We start from the raw sequence: 19,019 nt of genomic DNA on the forward strand, positions 1-19,019 counted from the left end.
GAATGGATGGTCTTTCTAGGAGTTTGGGAGGGGAGAGTGAGGATGATGGAGGGGAGAAATGGGAGCTGGTGATGGGATGGTCTTTCTAGGAGTTTGGGAGGGGAGAATGAGGATGATGGAGGGGAGAAATGAGAGCTGGTGATGGGATGGTCTTTCTAGGAGTTTGGGAGGGGAGAATGAGGATGATGGAGGGGAGAAATGGGAGCTGGTAATGGGATGGTCTTTCTAGGAGTTTGGGAGGGGAGAATGAGGATGATGGAGGGGAGAAATGGGAGCTGGTAATGGGATGGTCTTTCTAGGAGTTTGGGAGGGGAGAATGAGGATGATGGAGGGGAGAAATGGGAGCTGGTGATGGGATGGTCTTTCTAGGAGTTTGGGAGGGGAGAATGAGGATGATGGAGGGGAGAAATGGGAGCCGGTGATGGGGAGTTTGGGAAGGAAAGGAAGATAGATGATGTTAGCTTGGGGAGGGTGGAGTCAGGAGAAGTCAGGAGTCAGGAGGGGAAAGGAAGGCCTGTGTGTTGAGGTAATGAGGAAGGGAGCAGTGAATAAAGAGAGGCTGAAGAATAGAGAAGGGGACGTGATTTAGGGCCACGTGCCCGTGGCGTAGAGAAGGAATCAGATCCAGGGTAAAGGAGAGAGGTTGTTGACCTTGGCAAAGAGAAGGGCCTCCTCTTTATCAGAGACTAGAACAAAGGAGAGCATAGAGGATAATGCAGAAAGGTTCAAGATATATGGACTAATGGGCCGGCTCTGTGGAGCTGTCCATCCACCTGCGTATCATAGTCTGAGTAGTCAGCATTCTTTTTAAATGTTTTATTGATTTTTCACCAAACACCCATAAGACCCTTCTCTTGTGACAGAGCAGTTCAGTAAAGCAAAACAAACCGACTCATCGATCGCGTCCGATAACTTGGGCCTTCTTCTGCATCTTGGCTGACCCTGTTTTGCTGAGAGGAGGGAGGTAGCCCCCTCCTCCTCAGGTCAGATTGGCCACTAGATGAGTTCAGTTGGCTGCCATCTTTTTTTGCTGTGATTTGAAATGATTTCCGTTGGCCGCCATTTTGTCTTGATGTTTCTAGCTGTTTGTTAGCTCATGAAAAGATTCCCACGTTTCTGTGCTTCCTTTATCCTTGTTCTTGCTTAGGACAGCAATAGAGATTCTTCCCTCTACTTGGTTCTTCCTTTGTGGAGAATAAGGCTGAATTCTTAGCAGGGATCATGGTTCTCATTAAAGGCTCTTCAAGGTTCTAGGGGTGAGTCACTGGCATAATGGCTTCCCCGAAGTGGTATCCCCTTGCCAGCTTTTGAAGTCTCTCTTCTAATTGCACATGTTTAACCTATATTGGATTACTTGCTGTCTAGGGGAGGAGAGAGATGGGAAGGAGGGAAACAAATTGGAACACAAGGCTTTCCAAGAGTAAATGTTGAAAACTATATTTTGAAAAAAAAAACTATTATTAAAAAAATTTTTCTTCTACTTGGTCTTTGCTCTCGATATCCCCCATGAAATTGGCAAGTGCCTTTGGGGAACATTTGGCTCTCAGTTTAGACTTCTCTTGAGGTGGATAGTCAAAGGGTTCTAGAATCCAATCCAAAATCATCGTTCCTGTTGTTTTATCTTTCACAGACTTTTAGGTAGTTATATGTAACATATGCAAGGCTACTTATTGATGGAGTGCATAGCAGGTGCCTGAGTGTATCATTTCCCTGCTCAAGAACCTTCAGTGGCTCCCTGTTTCCCACAGGATAGAATGCAGACCCTCCTCCTTGCCTGGCTCCAGCCCCCTTTTGCAGCCTTCTTTCTCCTCACACATTACGAGTGGTCCTCTCCAGCCGCCTGTCCCTTTGGGTAGGCTGCCTTCCGTGCCCGCCTCTCCCAGGTAACATTTGTCCAACCTTCCACAATTTGTGGAGTGCTTTTCACATATTATCTGATGTAATCCTCCCAGCGGTCCTGGGGAACTGGGGGAGGCCTGTGTGGCCCAGGAAGTCTCACAGGCAGGTTTCGAGCTCTCTTTTGACTCTTTCTGGTGGCTCTACCATCCAGCTGCTTGTCACACAGCCCATGACTCCCTTTGTGGTTCAACTCAGCTGTCACCTCCTCTTTCTTGTTCTCCTTATTGTGTGTCCAGGCACAATGAGGGAAACTCATCTTCCTGAGTTCAAATCCACATCAGACACTTCTCAGTGGTATGATCCTGGCTAAGTCACTTCATCCCATGTGCCTCAATTTCCTCATCTGTAAAATGAATTGGAGAAAGAAACAACAAATCTCTGCCAAGGAAATCTCAAATAAAGTCAGGAAGAGTTACACAGGATTGAAACAACTATAAAGTGAACAAAGAAAAAGAAATAATGGGTAGGAAGAATGAAGAGATACATGGGGAGACTTGGATGAACTTTTGCAAGGTTTTCTCTCTGTTCTCCCTGCCTCCACTTTAGTCCTGCCTCCCTTGCCTCTTCCCTGGCCCCATAGCATATACCTCCCCTTGGACTCCTTGCCCCAAAGCCTCTCCTCTCTCTAGTCCATCCTGGATAAAGTGCAGCTCTCGCCTCTCCCCTGCTTCCGGAGCTCACTGTGACCTCCAGGTTCTCTTCTGCCAGCCCTGTCTCAGGATCTCCCTTCTCCCTGCAGCTGTCCCAGATTTCCCAGCTCAAGACTTTTCTCCCTCTCTGAGTGTTCTGTCTGCCTTATCCCTTAATTTAGAAGTGCAAGGGACCCTGAAGACCGTCTAGATCAGCCCTTTCACTTTACCAATGAGGAGACAGATCTGGACAGGGGCACGGCCTGCCAGTGATCCCAGAGGTGGGCCTTGTCTTTCCTAGCAGCTCCTTGAGAGCCCAGGCTGGAGTTTTTTATTATTGTTTGTCCCCACTGCCTAGGCTAAAGGTGCTTAGTAGGTGTTTGTTGGATCGAATTCTTCCAGGAATTTAATGCTGGATTAAGTTGTTCTCCGAGCCCGTCCGTTTGGCTAGGACGAGCTTGCATTGTTCCGCCTCTTCCTGCAGGAGGAGGTTGCTCAGAAAGATTCAGGAATTGCCTCTGAGCTGCGTAAAAGTTCTGAACCTCAGGGAGGTGGGCAGTCGTGTGGCCATAGCCGCCAGGAAAAGCCTGCCCGTATTCCGGACGAGAGGTGCAGGGCCGGCCTGGGCTCCCATTCATTTTCCCAGTGCCCAGTCATTTTGACGTCTCTTGATTGATTTCAGATGGCGTGGTTGGGGGCTGCTCTGCGGCCTGCCCTGCAGCAGGGCCACATGAAATATGCTGCAGGTAGGGTGACTTTTAATCAATACAATGACAATATTATCTTGTTTAATTTGTACAATGGGAGCATTAAACATCAAATCAAGCCGTTTATTATGTCAGAGAAGATGGAGGAGAGGCTGAATCCAAGGTGCCTGACGTGTGTATTTCATTGCCATGACAGACCCTCATGATCGGAGATGATATTGTGAGCGACGTCGGAGGGGCCCGGCGCTGCGGGATGCGGGCGTTGCAGGTGCGCACGGGAAAGTTCAGGTCAGTCTTTTTTATTGGATTTGTCCTCTCTCCTGTCTCGGTCACTGCTGCGGATTATGCGGCATTCCACAGAATTGTCTTTGGGGGGCCCGCAGCTCGCTTAAATCACCCAGACTGAGGGGGGCTTGGCAGGTTGGGCTTCACAGCCTGCGTGGAGCCAGGAGGGACGGGGACAGACGAGGGTCTCTTGTCACCCTGAGGGAGGCTGGGAGGGAGGGAGCTTGTGGGCTCTGGGTGCGATGGTCCGCCGTGTTTGATGTTCGGAGATGGAAGGATGATGGTCGGAGAGACCCAGAGTGGAACAAGGGACCCCTTGTTGGTTTGCGCTTTTGCCACATAGACGAGTTCATTCCGTCAACTGTTCTATAATAGCTCACTTAATTTCGGGAAGTCGGGCTTTAATTCTTTTTGTCCAATTTGACTAGCTAAATCATTATGCAAAAGGTATAAGGTTTAATCTTTGCTTTTTATTGCATGCAGGTTTTTTTTTAAGGATCTTTCAAAGTTCCCTTGCGGTACCATTGTTATCGTGCCTATAAATTATCTGTTCTATCACCTATACTCAGATAGGGTTGGTGGGATGGGAGTGGGTCTGAAGTTCAAAGGTACTGACGCTGTGGGGTCGGTCACAGGATGCTGTAACGAGGGAATGTGCCGGACACGCCTCCTGGCCCTGGGCTTACACAAGGGCACCAGCCTGGGCCTGCAGGAGGTCAGCCAGACGTTTTGCTTCTCCACTTGCCAACTCTGTGATCTTGGGTTACCCTCTTAGGGCCTCAGTTTACTCAGTCCTAACAGGGAGAGCCGGGGATCGAACCCTTTTAGTTCTGAAGACCGTGTGCACCTGGGAACAGAGGGAGCTAGATTCCCCTGAGACATGTACAGTCTCCCTTTTGGGGGAGTTCATTTGGGACAGCCACCTTTCCTCAGCCACGGGGAGCACTGGGGCTAAAAAGGCCCACACTCCTACACATACTTGTACCCAACACTCGTAAGGGTTCTGAGATGATGGAGGCCCTGCCCCTGCAGGGAGAGCCCAGGGCAGGCTTCCTGAAGGTTTGCTTAAAGACTGTTTCCCCCTTCATTCTTGGGAGCCTTCCTCCTCTGGTGCAGTCTGCAGGTCCTTGGTCCCAGGGCTGGTGGCCAAGGATAGGATTCCCTAATTCCCAGAGGCCAGGACAAAGGAGGTCCAGAGGGAAGGAAGTGATGGGGGTGTGTGTGAAGGCCCGGCAGCTGTCCATGGTGCTAGAGCCACTTTGCTGGATCTCCTTCTGAAATGACCAACCCCTGCCCCCCTTTTCCAAATGTGACTTTTCTTGAGGGTTTTTTCTTCTCTTTTTGGAGGGGGAGATCCAGATTTTCTTTTACAACATGACTTTTATGGAAATGTTTTGCATAACTTCCCATGTGCCTCAACCTGAGCTCATGTGGAGACCCTAATCCCATAGTGTTCCGCAGCTTTTGTGTTGATATGCCCCCATTCCATGCCCCCTCTGGCTTCCTCTGCCCCACCTCCTCCTTCAGTGATGACTGGTCACTTTTTAAATAAGTATTTTTATTTTTATTTTTTTATTAATTTTATAATTATAATTTTTTTGACAGTACATATGCATGGGTAATTTTTTACAACATTATCTCTTGTACTCTCTTCTGTTCCGAATTTTCCCCTCCTTCCCTCCACCCCCTCCCTTAGATGGCAGGCAGTCCCATACATATTAAATATCTTATAGTACATCCTAGATAAATATATATGTGCAGAACCGAATTTTTGTTGTTATTGTTGTTGCACAAGAAGAATTGGATTCAGAAGGTAAAAATAATCTGGGGAGAAAAACAAAAATGCTCACAGTTTATACTCATTTCCCAGTGTTCCTGCTCTGGGTGTAGCTGATTCTGTCCGTCATTGATCACTTGGAATTGGATTAGCTCTTCTCTATGTTGAAGATTTCCACTTCCATCAGCATACATCCTCGTACAGTGTTGTTGTTAAAGTGTATACTGATCTCCTGGTGCTGCTCATTTCACTCAGCATCGGTTCATGTAAGGATGAGTGGTCATTTTTAAGGAGGTGATAAATGCTGCCCCACTCTGATGGGGTAGAGGACGAAAGGATTTTTTTGATGGATGAAGGAAGAAAGGTAAATGAAGCTGTTTAATCTTTAGCAATATGCCGCATGCAGTCTCATGTTGTTGTGGCCAAGCCTTGGCCAAGTTCCTATGAAGGTGACTTTCATTGGCCCAAAGTGAGACTTAAAGTTTCATCTAGAAGAGAAATAGCGGCCTAGGACGGAGGGATTCTCCGAAGGGGGAAGGGATGGGCAAGGCCTGTGAGTGATTGAGCGAGCAAGATCGTGATGGCTCCCAGGCGTCTTGAAAATTCACGTCGGGCTCACGCAGGTGCGTTTGGCTTCGGAGTTCAGGGCCGAGCAGAGTGGAAAGGCGTGGGAAGCTGCAAAAGCAGGACTTCCCCAAGTCTTCCATGCTTTCCAGCACTTCCTGGGCAGACTGGGCCTCCTCTTCCTGAGTTCAGATCCAGCCTCCAATTCTTCCTGGCTGCATGACCTGAGCAAGTCACTTCCCCCGCTTGCCTCAGCTTCCTCATCTGTAAAATGAGCTGGAGACGGAAATGTCCCTAAGAGTCAGACATGACTGAAAACGACTGAACAGTAGACTGCGACTGCGTTTTTTAAAGGAGAGAGTCTTCTCCCCATTTGTGGAGGAGAAAAACCGAGGCAACGAGGCAGTCATGATAGTGTGTGAATCCTGTTGCTCCGAATGACCAGATGAGCTCCTCCCCAGTGTCCTGTTTGTAGGAGGACAGGCAATGGACGGTATAATGGGGTGGGGGGTGGGGGCCAAGAGAAGAAGGCAGGGCAGGCTCTGCGTGTGAGAGAGTGTGTGTGTATGTGTGTGTGCGTGTGTGTGTGTGCATGTGTGTATGTGTGTGTATGCATGTGTGTGTATGTATGTGTGCGTGCATGTGTGTGTGTATGTGTATGGGAGATATGGGTGCGTTCATGTATTGGGGTGAGCCTGGGGGCTGTGTATATCTGTGTGTGTTCATGGGGAGGCATGTCGGTAGCTGAGCGGGTGTGGGGCATTTGTGGAAGCAGAAAGGCCCCTCTGTGCACATCTTGGCCTTCGCCTCCCATTGCAAGGGAAGCACGGCTTTGGGGGGGCTGAGCCCCTCCGTGCTGTTCCTCCCCATCGGTCCTGGGTTCCAGGAGCCGCCCTGCCAGGTGAGGGCAGCCCCTCCTGCCTGAGCGCATTTGGCCGTCGAGACAAGTCAGAGAATCCCGGGTCGAGCTCCCCTTGACTTAGTGGCTTGAAAGCTTTGGAAACTTTCCGGTCCAGACTTGCCCGGGCATCTCTAAGCCCTGGAATGGGAGGGAAGTTGCTCAGGCTCTATTGCAACTTCCCAAAATAAAATAAATGAAATGAAGCTGATCCAGTGCCCCAGTGCCCCCTCCCCAATGCCGTCCCCTCCCCCAGCCCGTCTAAAACTTTTAAGACTCCCACGGCCTCTCTAAATCACCCCTCATGATCCACACAGCCCAGGAAGGAGACTTAAATTGCTGATACTGGCTGGGGTGCCAGCTCTGTGCCAGCCAGGGCACCAGCTCCATGCCAGCCAGGATGCCATCTCTGTGCCAGCTGAGAGCTGAGCAGAGCTGGAAGGGACCTTGGAGGCCATTGAGCCCAACCTCCTCCTTTTATAAATGAGGAAACTGAGGTCCAGGGAAATGCAGGGATTTGTCCCAGTTCATCCAGGGAGTAAGTGACTAATTGAGGATTCGAACCTTTGTCCCTCAGAACCAAAATCTTTTTATCTTTATGCGGGGAGGGCCTGACATGTGAGTCTCTCACTACACATTTCTATCAGATTGAATTAATTTGAGGAACTGAATAGTTCAATACGTCAGTCACCAACAGATATTGATTAATATCTGCCGTCTCTGGGGATAAAAACACAGTGCTCGGTCTCCCCCTGACCCAAGGAACTCAGCAGCTAAGAAACAGGAGCATTGAGAGTCCGCAGGGCTTCAGTGGCCGTGACCCTGGTGGGTGAGGGGGAGGGAATGAGGAATTTCTCAGAGATTCAGGAGTTGGAGATGGGCCCAGAAGTGAGCAGCGCTCTCTCTCTCTCTGACGTGGACCCTTTGCCATTTGGGAACCATAGAAGAGGGCGTCCGAGCCCCAGGAAAAGCCGGGCCCGAGGGCAGACCAGGCAGCTGGCATGTAAACCGCAGCATGCCATGGTGTCTGTGGCGGAGGCATGTAAAGGGTCTCTGAAACTCTTCTAGAGAGCCGCGTGGGAGCCGTCCCCTTCCCCTGCACCCCACACACCCATGTGCAGACAAGAGCTCCGAGGGGAGTAGAGCATAAAACTGTGTTGAGGTTTGGGGACGCCGCGTGTGGACGTGTAGCTAGGGCCTGTGTTTGTGTGTGCACGTGCCCACACGTGGGTGAACGTAGCCACGTGGACGCACACTCACAGACAGACTCCAGTGACTTGAGGTCTTTCCTGGCCCTGATACTTCCTGAAGGTCCTCCCAGGGGTCGGTCGTCCATCTCCCTCCATTTACGCAGAAAGTCCTGTGATCAGGAAGCTGGGCCCTGGTGATGGAAGAGGACCTTCCTTCTGACGGGGGAGAGAGCGCATATGGCCGCCATCCTGGCTCCCAGGACCACGCCTGTTGCTCATCGCTTTCTTGTAGATGGGCAAAGCGTGACTGCCTGCTTTGGGCAGAGGGCAGATGAGAGATGGGGGAGCTATCAGGATGCCCAATGGCTTTGGAGTCTTCCCAGGAGGGGCGTCACTTCTGCCCACCAGGATTGCAGCCCTACCCCATCCCGTGAGACTGCTGCCTGTGCATTCCCATTAATCTCCCTCGGCGGATCTTCTGTCACCCCCCCTGGGCCTTCCGCATCACCCGTTCCTGGCCCTGGAGACTCCTTGGACCGCTCCTGAATGCCCCGACTGGGAGCTCGGGCTCCTGCCACGCCACTCCCCGCACTCCGGGGAGCATTTTGTGAGGTGCAAGAAGTAGAACTCAGGGAGTCTGCAGAGGCTGATGCGCGCTCGAGAACATCACCGTGGCTGTTTGGGGGGGAGAGGTGGCGGCGGCAGGAGGCCCTTTGTACCAAGTTCACTTGCAGAACCTCGGAGATGACCACGGAGGCTGGGCCCAGCCTGGCTCTCCTGAGCCTCATCTGCTCCCTGCCTTTGCTTAGATCCCCCCCCCTCCATCCCCATTAGATTGTTAGAACAATGTAACGGGACATTGGACTGGTTCTCACCCAGTGTCTGGAGGGATATTTCCTCCCCATATTTCTAAATCTCCATTAGTACAAAGTCTGGTACCCAGCAGGTGTTTAATTAATGCTTGTTGACATGTGTAAATGAAGCCATAACTCGAGAATAGGTGTCCTGGGCTTGAAAGGTTCCTTGTCCAGAGCTGGCCAGTTTTTTATTAAAACAATTTGATGCTTTTGATCAATGGACGGGGCTGGCACTATCAGAAAGGTCTATATTGACCATTTAATCAAGCATTTATTAGACACCATTGTATGCCAGACTGTATGTGAGGCTGTAGTAGTATCTACACAAAGCCAGAACATTCTCCCAGGGAGACAGTATATCTGTGTAGACAGTAGGTCCATACGCAGTGCAGTTAGACTGTGCATGTGCTTTCATTGACCTGGGGAATTCCCAGATGGAAAATGCCCTCTGCCAGTGCAAGGCCCCACCCCCTCTCCATTTGTAGCCTCTGAGAGCCTCCTGGAGCCAGGCTCTCCTCGGGGCGCCCGGCCTCCACCAGCGCCCTCCCGTTGCCTTCTTTAGCCCCCTTGTCCCAAGAAGAGGCGCAGTCCTTCAGTCTGAGCCGGCGGCTCTTGCCATCCCTGCCTCCTTTCCTCCTTGGACACTGACCCTCTCTCCAGGCTTAGGATTTTCCCAGAAGTCCTAGGGTCACAGAGCTAGGGACTCCCTCAGTGGTCGTTGAGTCCCTTCCTCCCATTTTATAGGGGAGGAAACTGAGGCCTAAAGAAGGTGGGAGAGTTGCTTGAGCGTGTTTCTTCACTGACCTATTCTTTCCTATAGATGGAAACAGCCCCAGAACCTCGCGGGGGGCCCTTCTCCCCAAGGTCCTGTCTCCAAACGGGCTTCCGTACCTGCTGCTACCCTTCTCCTTTCCACTCCCTTGACTCCTTCTCCTTTTTCTTCCCTTTTCCCTTTCTTCTTCCCTTCTCCATCTCTCAGTTCCTTCCTTTTCCTCCTTGTGTCCTTTCGGAGCAGCCCCCTCCCACTCCTGCAAGTTGCAGCCGGGGTCGGAAGCCCCCTCCCAGGAACTCCCCAGCACAGACAGATGCTCCACAAAAGGGGGGCTGGACCCCAGCTCCCCATCTCTGGGCCCCTGAGCTTTGCTGACTGTGGCAGCTGCTCCTCTTGTTGCTGCCACTGGAGGGAGACTTCTCCCCAGCCAGCCTTCCAGGCCAGCGACTCCATGTTTGGACAGAATTGCTGCTCGACTGGTGGAAGGGCCCCGAGAGGCCATCTTATCCCTCCCGCCTCTGCCAGGGAGCTACCTGTCCGTGCAGGTGACGCTTGCGCCTTCTGCCCCTCGTCCCCAGCCGACCAGTCATTCGGGGCTGGAGCCGTGGCCGGAGAGAACGGCGGGCTTGGGGGGCTCACCCACCATTTGGGTGTTGCTATTAACACAATCATTGGCAGGCCAGGTCCGGCCTGTTGCATCTTGGGGGAAAGTTTCTATGGCATAAAAACAACTAGAATAAATTGATTTCCGAGCATTTCAAACGGCTAATTCGAAGCTTCTCCGGGAGTCGGGACACACTGAGACTTAATTCCACAACGTAGCAGATCATGGGACTGGAGGAGATGGAGGGCCCAGATGGGAATCCTTTTGTCCCGGGGCTCCTTACTGGGGGCCAGGAACTTGCTTTTTAAATATTTTGCTAATTGTAATTCCAGGCAGCTGTTCTCCGGGGTCATCCTCTGTACTTTATTTTATGCTTATGATTCTGGGGAGGGGTCCCCTTCCGGCCCCGGGGGTCCAGGACACAAACCCGGTGAAGTCCCCCCTTGGGCAAGGGCCCAGGACGGAGAGCTGGGGGCCGGGCTCTCCCTCCGGCTCTTCCCTTTCTTGGCCACATTTTTTGGTGAAAGGAGAAGTCTGGGAGATGAGTGGGCGGCTGGCTGTTCTTGGGAAAAAACAACACTCCCTTCCTCCTCCAGTCTCCCCGTCAGAAGCCAATTAAGGGTGCAAGATTCTTTGTCATTTCCAAGCCCTGTGCCATCTATTCACTCAAGAGCACCACGTAAGGGATTATTCCCATTTTAAGGATAGGGAAAGCGACACTTTGCCTGAAGTCACACAGTCTATCAAGCAGCCGTTAAGGGCCTACTGTGTGCACAATCCAAGGAAAGGTCAGACGCGGTCTCTGTTGGGGAGATCGCCCATCACACACTAGGTGCAGACACCCTGTGTGCTTTGGGCCAGGCCTCCTCCCCCTCCCCATCCTTCCTCATCTTCCTCCTCCTCTTCCCCTGATGTACAAAAACATGTGTCTGCTTTGTTTATAACAGATTAGGAAGTGCATGGCAGCCAGGTCATCCATCTGCTGAAGGATTTGGTTGAGCAGGAAAGACTCTTGTCTAAATATAAAATAATTTAGGATTTCTTTTCTTTTTGCTTCTATTAATAGACTCTTGCCAGGTAATGTCGTCTCGACAGACCGAGACACACTGTGGAACGTTGGGCTCTCCTGGAAATGTGGGATATTTGGGGGAGAGGTTTTAAGTTTTGGTTCGCAATATCCGTGTGAATTTGGGGGCCTGGGGAATTGATAAATCGTTATCTTCTTCCATCTGGAAATCATTGCTCCATTATTACCGGGAAAAGCATTGGGGAAATCGAGTGCTTGCTGGGAATGCAGGGGTTTGATGGGTATTAGGTAATTGAGAAGAAGATTACAATCCACAAGCAGGAAAAGGGCATCCCTCCCCAAAACAAACCCAGAGCACTGGCGCCGTTCACTCCGGGCTTTCCTAGGAGCGGTGGCTAATTTTTGTCACTTATTTGGTGACAGAACATTCCGCTTTCTCCCCGGAACTGTCACCTGTTCTGGGAAGGGTCGCGGACCTGGCCGAGGGGGCTCTTGGGCCGTCCCCAGTAACACGGGCACTCGATGAGGCAGCCCGACAGGAGAAGGACACAAGACACTTAAATACAGATACAGGTCTGGCTGGAGCAAAATGCTTGTGGGTTTTTCATAGCTGGAGAGCATGGCTTAGACCCCAAAGTCAAGGCTTGAGTGCAGATGTGACTGCAGACACTTACTGGCCGTGTGACCCTGGACCAGTCCCTTACCTCTGTCTGCCTCAGTTTCCTCATCTTTAAAAAGGGCATTATAATAGGACCAATGATATTTATAATATTTATAAAACACTTGGCCCCGTACCTAGCACATAGTAGGTGCTCTGTAAATGCCTTCTCCTTCCCAGGCTTGTGGTGAGGGTCCTATTTTTAAAGCATTTTGTAAACCTGAAAGCTGATTGTTATTGTGAATATAAATGCCAGCCGTTCTCTTTCTGTCCCAAGCATAGCTGCTCCCGTCCGCCCTCAGCTCTCCGCCGTCTGAGTGGGCAGAAGCTGCTTTCTGGGGTCTCACCAATGGCCCCATTCAGGGTAAAGTCCAGAGTCTGAGCCCCTGAAGCACTTGAGGCTATCCAGCGCCCCCGTAGGGCACAGTGCCCTTGACGTCCCACGCCGCCCTTCCAGGATCACAGGCCCTGAGAATGAGGAGGGACGTGGGGGAGGCCGCGGGATCAGCCTGGCAGCGCCTTCTGAGCCAGCGTTAAGGCCGGGAATAAATGATTTGTGCAGATAATTCCAAATAAAAGCTTTCGGAGAATTTGAGTGCCGTCTCAGCCAAAACAGGATTCTGGGCTGAATGGATGTGCATGTCTATGTCATACAGACCTACCTAATGCAGATAGTATTTTTTAAAATTTTTGCTGAGGCAAGGGGTCAAGCGATTTACCCGGGGTCACATAGCCAGCAAATGTTACGTGTCTGAGACTGGATTTGAACTCAGATCCTCTTGACTTCAGGGCTGGTGCTCTATCCCCTGGGCCACCCAGCCGCCCGATACACATAGTGTTACAGTATTTCTATTACAATGATGTGATACATAGTATATACAATTACACGTTATTATTAATACAATAATAGTCTATTTGACGTGACACATTACATTATTGGACGAGCCCCACCCACATCCTGATTCTTCTGTAAAATGGAAGGTTGGGCCGGATGGCTTTGGAGATTCCTCTGTCTCCAAATTTAGGATCTGAGGACTTCATCTAATTCATCGTCTCTTACCGCAGCGCCGGCCTTTCCAGTAAGTTTGTCTTAATGAAGGCCTTAGATTGTTCTGTCAGTAAATGTTGACTAAGGGCCTACTCTTTCCAGGCACTGTTGGGAGGGCTGAGCTACAAAGGCAAAGAGCATAGTTGCTCCCCCCGGGAAATCACAGATCTGATGCAGGGAGGCTAGAGACGCCATCGGTGACAGCCATGATAACCAAGAGCGGGATCCCCTGTGGGAATGGCTCTTCCAGGGAGCGACGGGAAGCTAGCCCCCAACACTAAAACTGTGTCCGTCCGGCAGGAGTGGCTGAGCGAGTTCTGCTGTAGGAGTCTCAGGGAGGTTCTCTCTTAATATTAAAAGGGACGGCTTCAGAGAGGGCCAAGAACCCAGGGAGGAATGGATGCGGTGGGATGAGAAGGTCAGAAGGACAGTCACAACCTTTTCATCAAAACCAAATCCTTTTAAAAGACTTAAAAACTCTCCTCCGTGCAGTGACCAACTGCCCTGCCGGGAGTCTGGTGACAAGGAGGCAGCCCCACTCGAGACCCAGCTAACAGACAGAATGAGAGGGAGGCTTTGGGCCAGAACCACTGTGGGAACGAATTTTCTTTCTTTCTTTCTTTCTTTCTTTCTTTCTTTCTTTCTTTCTTTCTTTCTTTCTTTCTTTCTTTCTTTCTTTCTTTCTTTCTTTCTTTCTTTCTTTCTTTCTTTCTTTCTTCTTCCTTTCTTTCTTCCTTCCTTTCTTCCTTCCTTTCTTCTTTCTTTCTTTCTTTCTTTCTTTCTTTCTTTCTTTCTTTCTTTCTTTCTTTCCTTTCTTTCTTTCTTTCTTTCTTTCTTTCTTTCTTTCTTCTTTCTTTCTTTCTTTCTTTCTTTCTTTCTTTCTTCCTTTCTTTCTTCCTTTCTTTCTTCCTTTCTTCCTTCCTTCCTTTCTTCTCCTTCTTTCTTCCTTTCTTTCTTCCTTTCTTTCTTTCTTTCTTTCTTTCTTTCTTTCTTTCTTTCTTTCTTTCTTTCTTTCTTTCTTTCTTTCTTTCTTTTCTTTCTTTCTTTCTTTCTTTCTTTCTTTCTTTCTTTCTTTCTTTCTTTCTTTCTTTCTTTCTTTCTTTCTTTCTTTCTTTCTTTCTTTCCTTCCTCCCTCCCTCCCTCCTTCCCTCCCTCCCTCCCTCCCTCCCTCCCTCCCTCCCTCCCTCCCTCCCTCCCTTCCTTCCTTCCTTCCTTCCTTCCTTCCTTCCTTCCTTCCTTCCTTCCTTCCTTCCTTCCTTCCTTCCTTCCTTCCTTCCTTCCTTCCTTCCTTCTTTTCTGTCTGTCCATCTATCTATTCATCCATCTATCTATCTACCTACTTACCTACTTATTTTTGATTTTGAATATTTTTCTTTTCAAAACTATTTTATTTTTAAAATACATATAAAGATAGTTTCCAACATTCATTTTTGTAAGACCGTTCAAATTTTTCTCCCTCCCTCCTTTACCTTCCCCTTCCCCAAGATAGCAACCAATCTGATACAGGTTAAACATGTGCAATTCTTTTAAACATATTTCCCTTTTTGTCATGTTTTGCAAGAAAAATAAAACCAAAAGGGAAAAAATTACGAGAAAGAAAACAAACAAACCGAAAAGGTGAAAAGATTATATTTCGATCCCCATTCAGTCTCCATATTCTCTCTCTGGATGTGGATGCATTTTCCATCCCAAGCCTATTGGAATTGTCTTAAATCATCACATTGTTGAGAAGAGCCAAGTCCATCACATAAATGGGAATTTATTAATGTAGTTATTTTGCTCAGCTGTCTATAATTGTTTTAAGTTGTTTTATTTTTTTCTTTTTCCAATGGTGGGAGGGAAAGAAAATAAATTGTTGGGAGCTTAAAAAATTAAATTTAAAACCCCAAAGAAAAAATGCATATGTAGACAGTAGCATTAGGGAAATTTTAACACTCTTATCAGAACTGAATATGTCCATCAAAAGCACAAATCAGCAGAAGTTACAGGGCTGGAGTGTCACTAGAAGGGCTTTGTGGAAGATCACTAGATTGGGAACTACAAGAGATAGGCTCTAACCTTCCTTCCTTCTTTGCTGAGCAGCCTTCAGCATACCACGCTCTTTGAGCCTCAGTTTCCCTCCTTGTAAAATGTAGAGGTGCATTTGAGGACCTGGCTCTACGTTCCCCCTCAATATAGTGACTCCACCTCTGAAGGATGGGGTTAGTATTGGCCGCCATGATGGTTGCTTTGTTGTCTGGGAGCACCGCGCTCATCTGAAGAAGTTGTTGAGAAGTCCTAGGGACATTGCTAAGAAAAGTGAGAACTTCAGGGACCACTAAGGGGGCAGCCCTGACCACTCCTTTGCCTTTTGTTCTAATAGATTCTTAGCTGACCAGGAGTCTTTTTGGAGTCTGGGCTTGGCCCCACAGACTCCTAACTTCACTGGGTCTAGATCCAGAAGGGACCTGGCTTTGTGGGACCATGGTTTGGCTTTAGAAAGGACCTTGGAAGTCATCCAGTCCAATGTCCTCCTTATTATAGGTGAAGAAACTGAGGGGAAACGACCCACGTGTGCAGAAATGTCTGTGGCGGCCCTTTGTGTAGTGGCAAGGAACTGGAGACTGAGCAGACACCCGTCAGCTGGGGAATGACTGAATGAGTTATGGTATATAAATGTGATGGAATATTATTGTTCTGTAAGAAACGACAAGCGGGATGATTTCAGGGAGGCCCAGAGAGACTGACAGGAACTGATGCTGAGTGAAGTGAGCAGGACCAGGAGATCATTGTGTACTTCAACAACAATACTATATGATGATCAATTCTGATGGACTTGGCCCTCTTCAACAATGAGATGATTGAAGACAGCTCCAGTAGAATTAGAATGAAAAATGCCAACTGCATCCAGAGAGAGAACTATGGAGACTAAAGGTAGTTCAAAGCCTAAACTTTCCCCCTCTTTTCCCCTTTGTTTTTTCTTTCTTGTAGTTTTTTCCCTTTTGTTCAGATTTCTCCCGCATGATTCCTATGGAAATATGTAACACTGAGTGTAGAAAAATCACCTAGAAATAAAAGAAATGAAAAGAACTAAGACCACCCAAGTACTAAGTCAAAGAACGGGGCCTGAGCTGGGGTCCTCTGACATCAGGCCCAGAAAGCTCCCCGCTTCCCCTGGAGGACGGGCATACGAGGAGCGCCTGGAGCGTCCTGGGCCGGGGAGGGCCCGGGGAGGCGAGTCAGCGGGACAGCAGCAGGAGAGAAAAAGCAGGTTTCCCTCTGCAACATTTTAAAACAAACTCGGGTCAGCGCCTCTGAGTCTAGTTTAATCCAGATGGACGTAGCCCGGATGAATTTGAGCAGAGCCCGTGATGGAAACACACTTAAACGGTCGAGCTATTCCTGGCCTCTGCAGTTTACACAAATGTCTTATTTCTCGGCTCTTCCTGTTGGCTTTGAGGCCATTTATCCTTCACTGGACACATGTGGGAGCCACCAGGAGCCTCAGACAACTCCTTTCATCAGTGGCAGAGACCAGAGGAAAAAGAGATGGAGAGACACATACACACAGAGACAGAGACAGAAAGATAGACACAGAATTAAAGTCAGAGAGACACAGAATTAGACAGAGTCAGAGAGACAGACAGAGACAGACAGAGTGAGAAAGAAAGACAGACAGACAGAGTGAGATAGAGAAAGAGACAGAGTGAGAGAGTTAGAGAGAAACAGGGAGAAAGACAGAGAGAAAGATAAAAAGAAAGATAGAAAGAAATAGGAGACAGAGAGAGACAGAGACAGAGAGATAAAGACAAAGTAAAAGACAAAGTGAGACAGAGAAATAGAGTAAGACAGAGACAGAGTGAAACAGAGAAAGAGACAGAATCAGACAGAGATAGAGAGAGAGACAGAAAGAAAATAGAATAGTGGCCAGAGGAAGGAGAGAATGAAAGGATGTTCTCTGAGACCAGAGTCCCAGAGGTCAAATTTAAAAGGGAAGAGGGGAGGAAGTCTTAGTAAATAAATCATGGAGACAAAGAAACAGCTGCTGTAGAACATGACAGAAGGGAAAATTTAGGTAGGAAAAAAAAAGACCAATCATCCTTCTCTCCCATTTAGTAAATCTAGACAGGGGGTTATTTAGCAGAATGTTGACCAAGCCCATTGGGAAGAGAACAAGACTAAGCATTAATGAATAAAAATGAAAGAAAGAAAGAAAGAAGAGAAAGAAAGAAAGAAAGAAAGAAAGAAAGAAAGAAAGAAAGAAAGAAAGAAAGAAAGAAAGAAAGAAAGAAAGAAAGAAAGAAAGAAAGAAAGAAAGAAAGAAAGAAAGAAAGAAGAAAGAAAGAAAGAAAAGAAAGAAAAGAAAGAAAGAAGAGAAAGAAAGAAAGAAAGAAAGAAAGAAAGAAAAAGAGAGAAAGAGAAAAAGAGAGAAAGAAAGAAAAAGAAAGCAGAGGAAGAAAGAAAGAAAAAGAAAGAAGGAAAGGAAGAAAGAAAGAAAAGAAAAAGAGGAAGAAAGAAAGAGAAAGAAAGAAAAAGAGAGAAAGAGAAAAAGAGAGAAAGAAAGAAAAAGAAAGCAGAGGAAGAAAGAAAGAAAAAGAAAGAAGGAAAGGAAGAAAGAAAGAAAGAAAGAAAGAAAGAAAGAAAGAAAGAAAGAAAGAAAGAAAGAAAAAAAGAAAGAAAGAAGAAAGAAAGAAAGAAAGAAAGAAGAAAGAAAGAAAGAAAAAGAGAGAAAGAGAAAAAGAGAGAAAGAAAGAAAAGAAAGCAGAGGAAGAAAGAAAGAAAAAGAAAGAAGGAAAGGAAGAAAGAAAGAAAAGAAAGAAAGAGGAAGAAAGAAAGAAAGAAAGAGAAAGAAAGAAAGAAAAGAGAAAAAGAGAGAAAGAAAGAAAAAGAAAGCAGAGGAAGAAAGAAAGAAAAAGAAAGAAGGAAAGGAAGAAAGAAAGAAAGAGAAAGAAAGAAAGAAAGAAAGAAAGAAAGGGAGGGAGGAAAGAAAGAAAGAAGAAAGAAAGAAAGAAAGAAAGAAAGAAAGAAAGAAAGAAGAGAAGAAAGAAAGAAAGAAAGAAAGAAAGAGAAAGAGAAGAAGAGAAAGAAAGAGAGAAAGAGAGAAAGAGAGAAAGAAGAGAGAAAGAGAGAAAGAAGAAAGAAAGAAAGAAAGAAAGAAAGAAAGAAAGAAAGAAAGAAAGAAAGAAAGAAAGAAAGAAAGAAAGAAAGAAAGAAAGAAAGAAAGAAAGAAAGAAAGAAAGAAAGAAAGAAAGAAAGAAAGAAAGAAAGAAAGAAAGAGAAAGGAGGGAGGGGTGAGCTGGGATGACTGTTCTCAGGTGACCCCCTTCCCGCTCATCGGGGGGTGCCCTGTGAATCTTTTCAGAATCAATGGCAAACTCCCTCAGGAAGCATAGTGCCATCTCTCTGTCTGACCCCCCCTTCCTTTGCTCCCAGCAGGAGACCCCACCTCTTACCTCCATCCCTTTACCCCTTGCTGGGCCCTTGGAATCTCTGGTTGCTCGTTTCTGCCCCCACCTTCTGCTCCAGGGTCCAGATTCCCTCCCTTGTCTCTGCCTCGGGGTATCCCCGATAGGGGGCACTCTCCCTGCTGCCAGGGGCTCTGACACAAGCCATTGAAGCTCCTCTTGGGCCCCGTAAGTCTCCCAAGCACTTTGTGGTCGTCATCGCGCCTGATTCTTGCAGTAACCCACTTATGCACATTTTACAGATGAGAACACTTAGGATGAGATGGCTAAAGTGACTTTCCTGCCGTTCCCCCTGTCTGAGGCAGGATTTGAACTCAGATCATTGTGATGATGCTTGGTCTAGTGGAGGGTTAAGAAATGTTGTGATTGAACAGAGGGGTCAGCCACAGGGGAGAGTGAAAGGTGGAGCTCGTTCCAATGATGGGTCACAGGGGGGGGGGGAGGGGGAGGGGTTTGCAGGGGTTCAGGAGAACCGGTCCCTCTGGGGTGAGGTCTGCCCGTCCATCTCTGGTGCCATCTTCACTCAACCCTCACCAGTGTCTCCAAGAAGCTGGAGCGGGCCCAGGGGCTGTACCCTGGTAACCCCTGGGGGTCTCGTCCCCACCGGTGGCTTAGGGGGTGTCTGCTCCTTCTGGGTGAAGATGAATGGCGGATGAGAGG

At 48.2% G+C, this 19,019-nt stretch overlaps 1 protein-coding gene across 3 annotated transcripts in view; it reads left to right on the forward strand.

Annotated features, from left to right (window-relative positions):
* The window catches only part of LHPP (phospholysine phosphohistidine inorganic pyrophosphate phosphatase), a 145,271-nt gene that overhangs the window by 36,990 nt on the left and 89,262 nt on the right, over window positions 1–19,019 (forward strand). For 2 of the 3 annotated variants that reach the window (XM_074297121.1, XM_074297122.1), the window contains exon 6: window positions 3,432–3,523. In XM_074297121.1, coding sequence (XP_074153222.1) covers window positions 3,432–3,523 — 92 coding nt within the window. Of the gene's footprint in view, window positions 1–3,431; window positions 3,524–15,438; window positions 17,073–19,019 lie in introns of those variants that run through there. The other variant, XM_074297123.1, reaches the window with a different exon arrangement.

Source organism: Sminthopsis crassicaudata, chromosome 2 (genome assembly GCF_048593235.1).
Source record: "Sminthopsis crassicaudata isolate SCR6 chromosome 2, ASM4859323v1, whole genome shotgun sequence".
Classification (NCBI taxonomy): domain Eukaryota; kingdom Metazoa; phylum Chordata; class Mammalia; order Dasyuromorphia; family Dasyuridae; genus Sminthopsis; species Sminthopsis crassicaudata.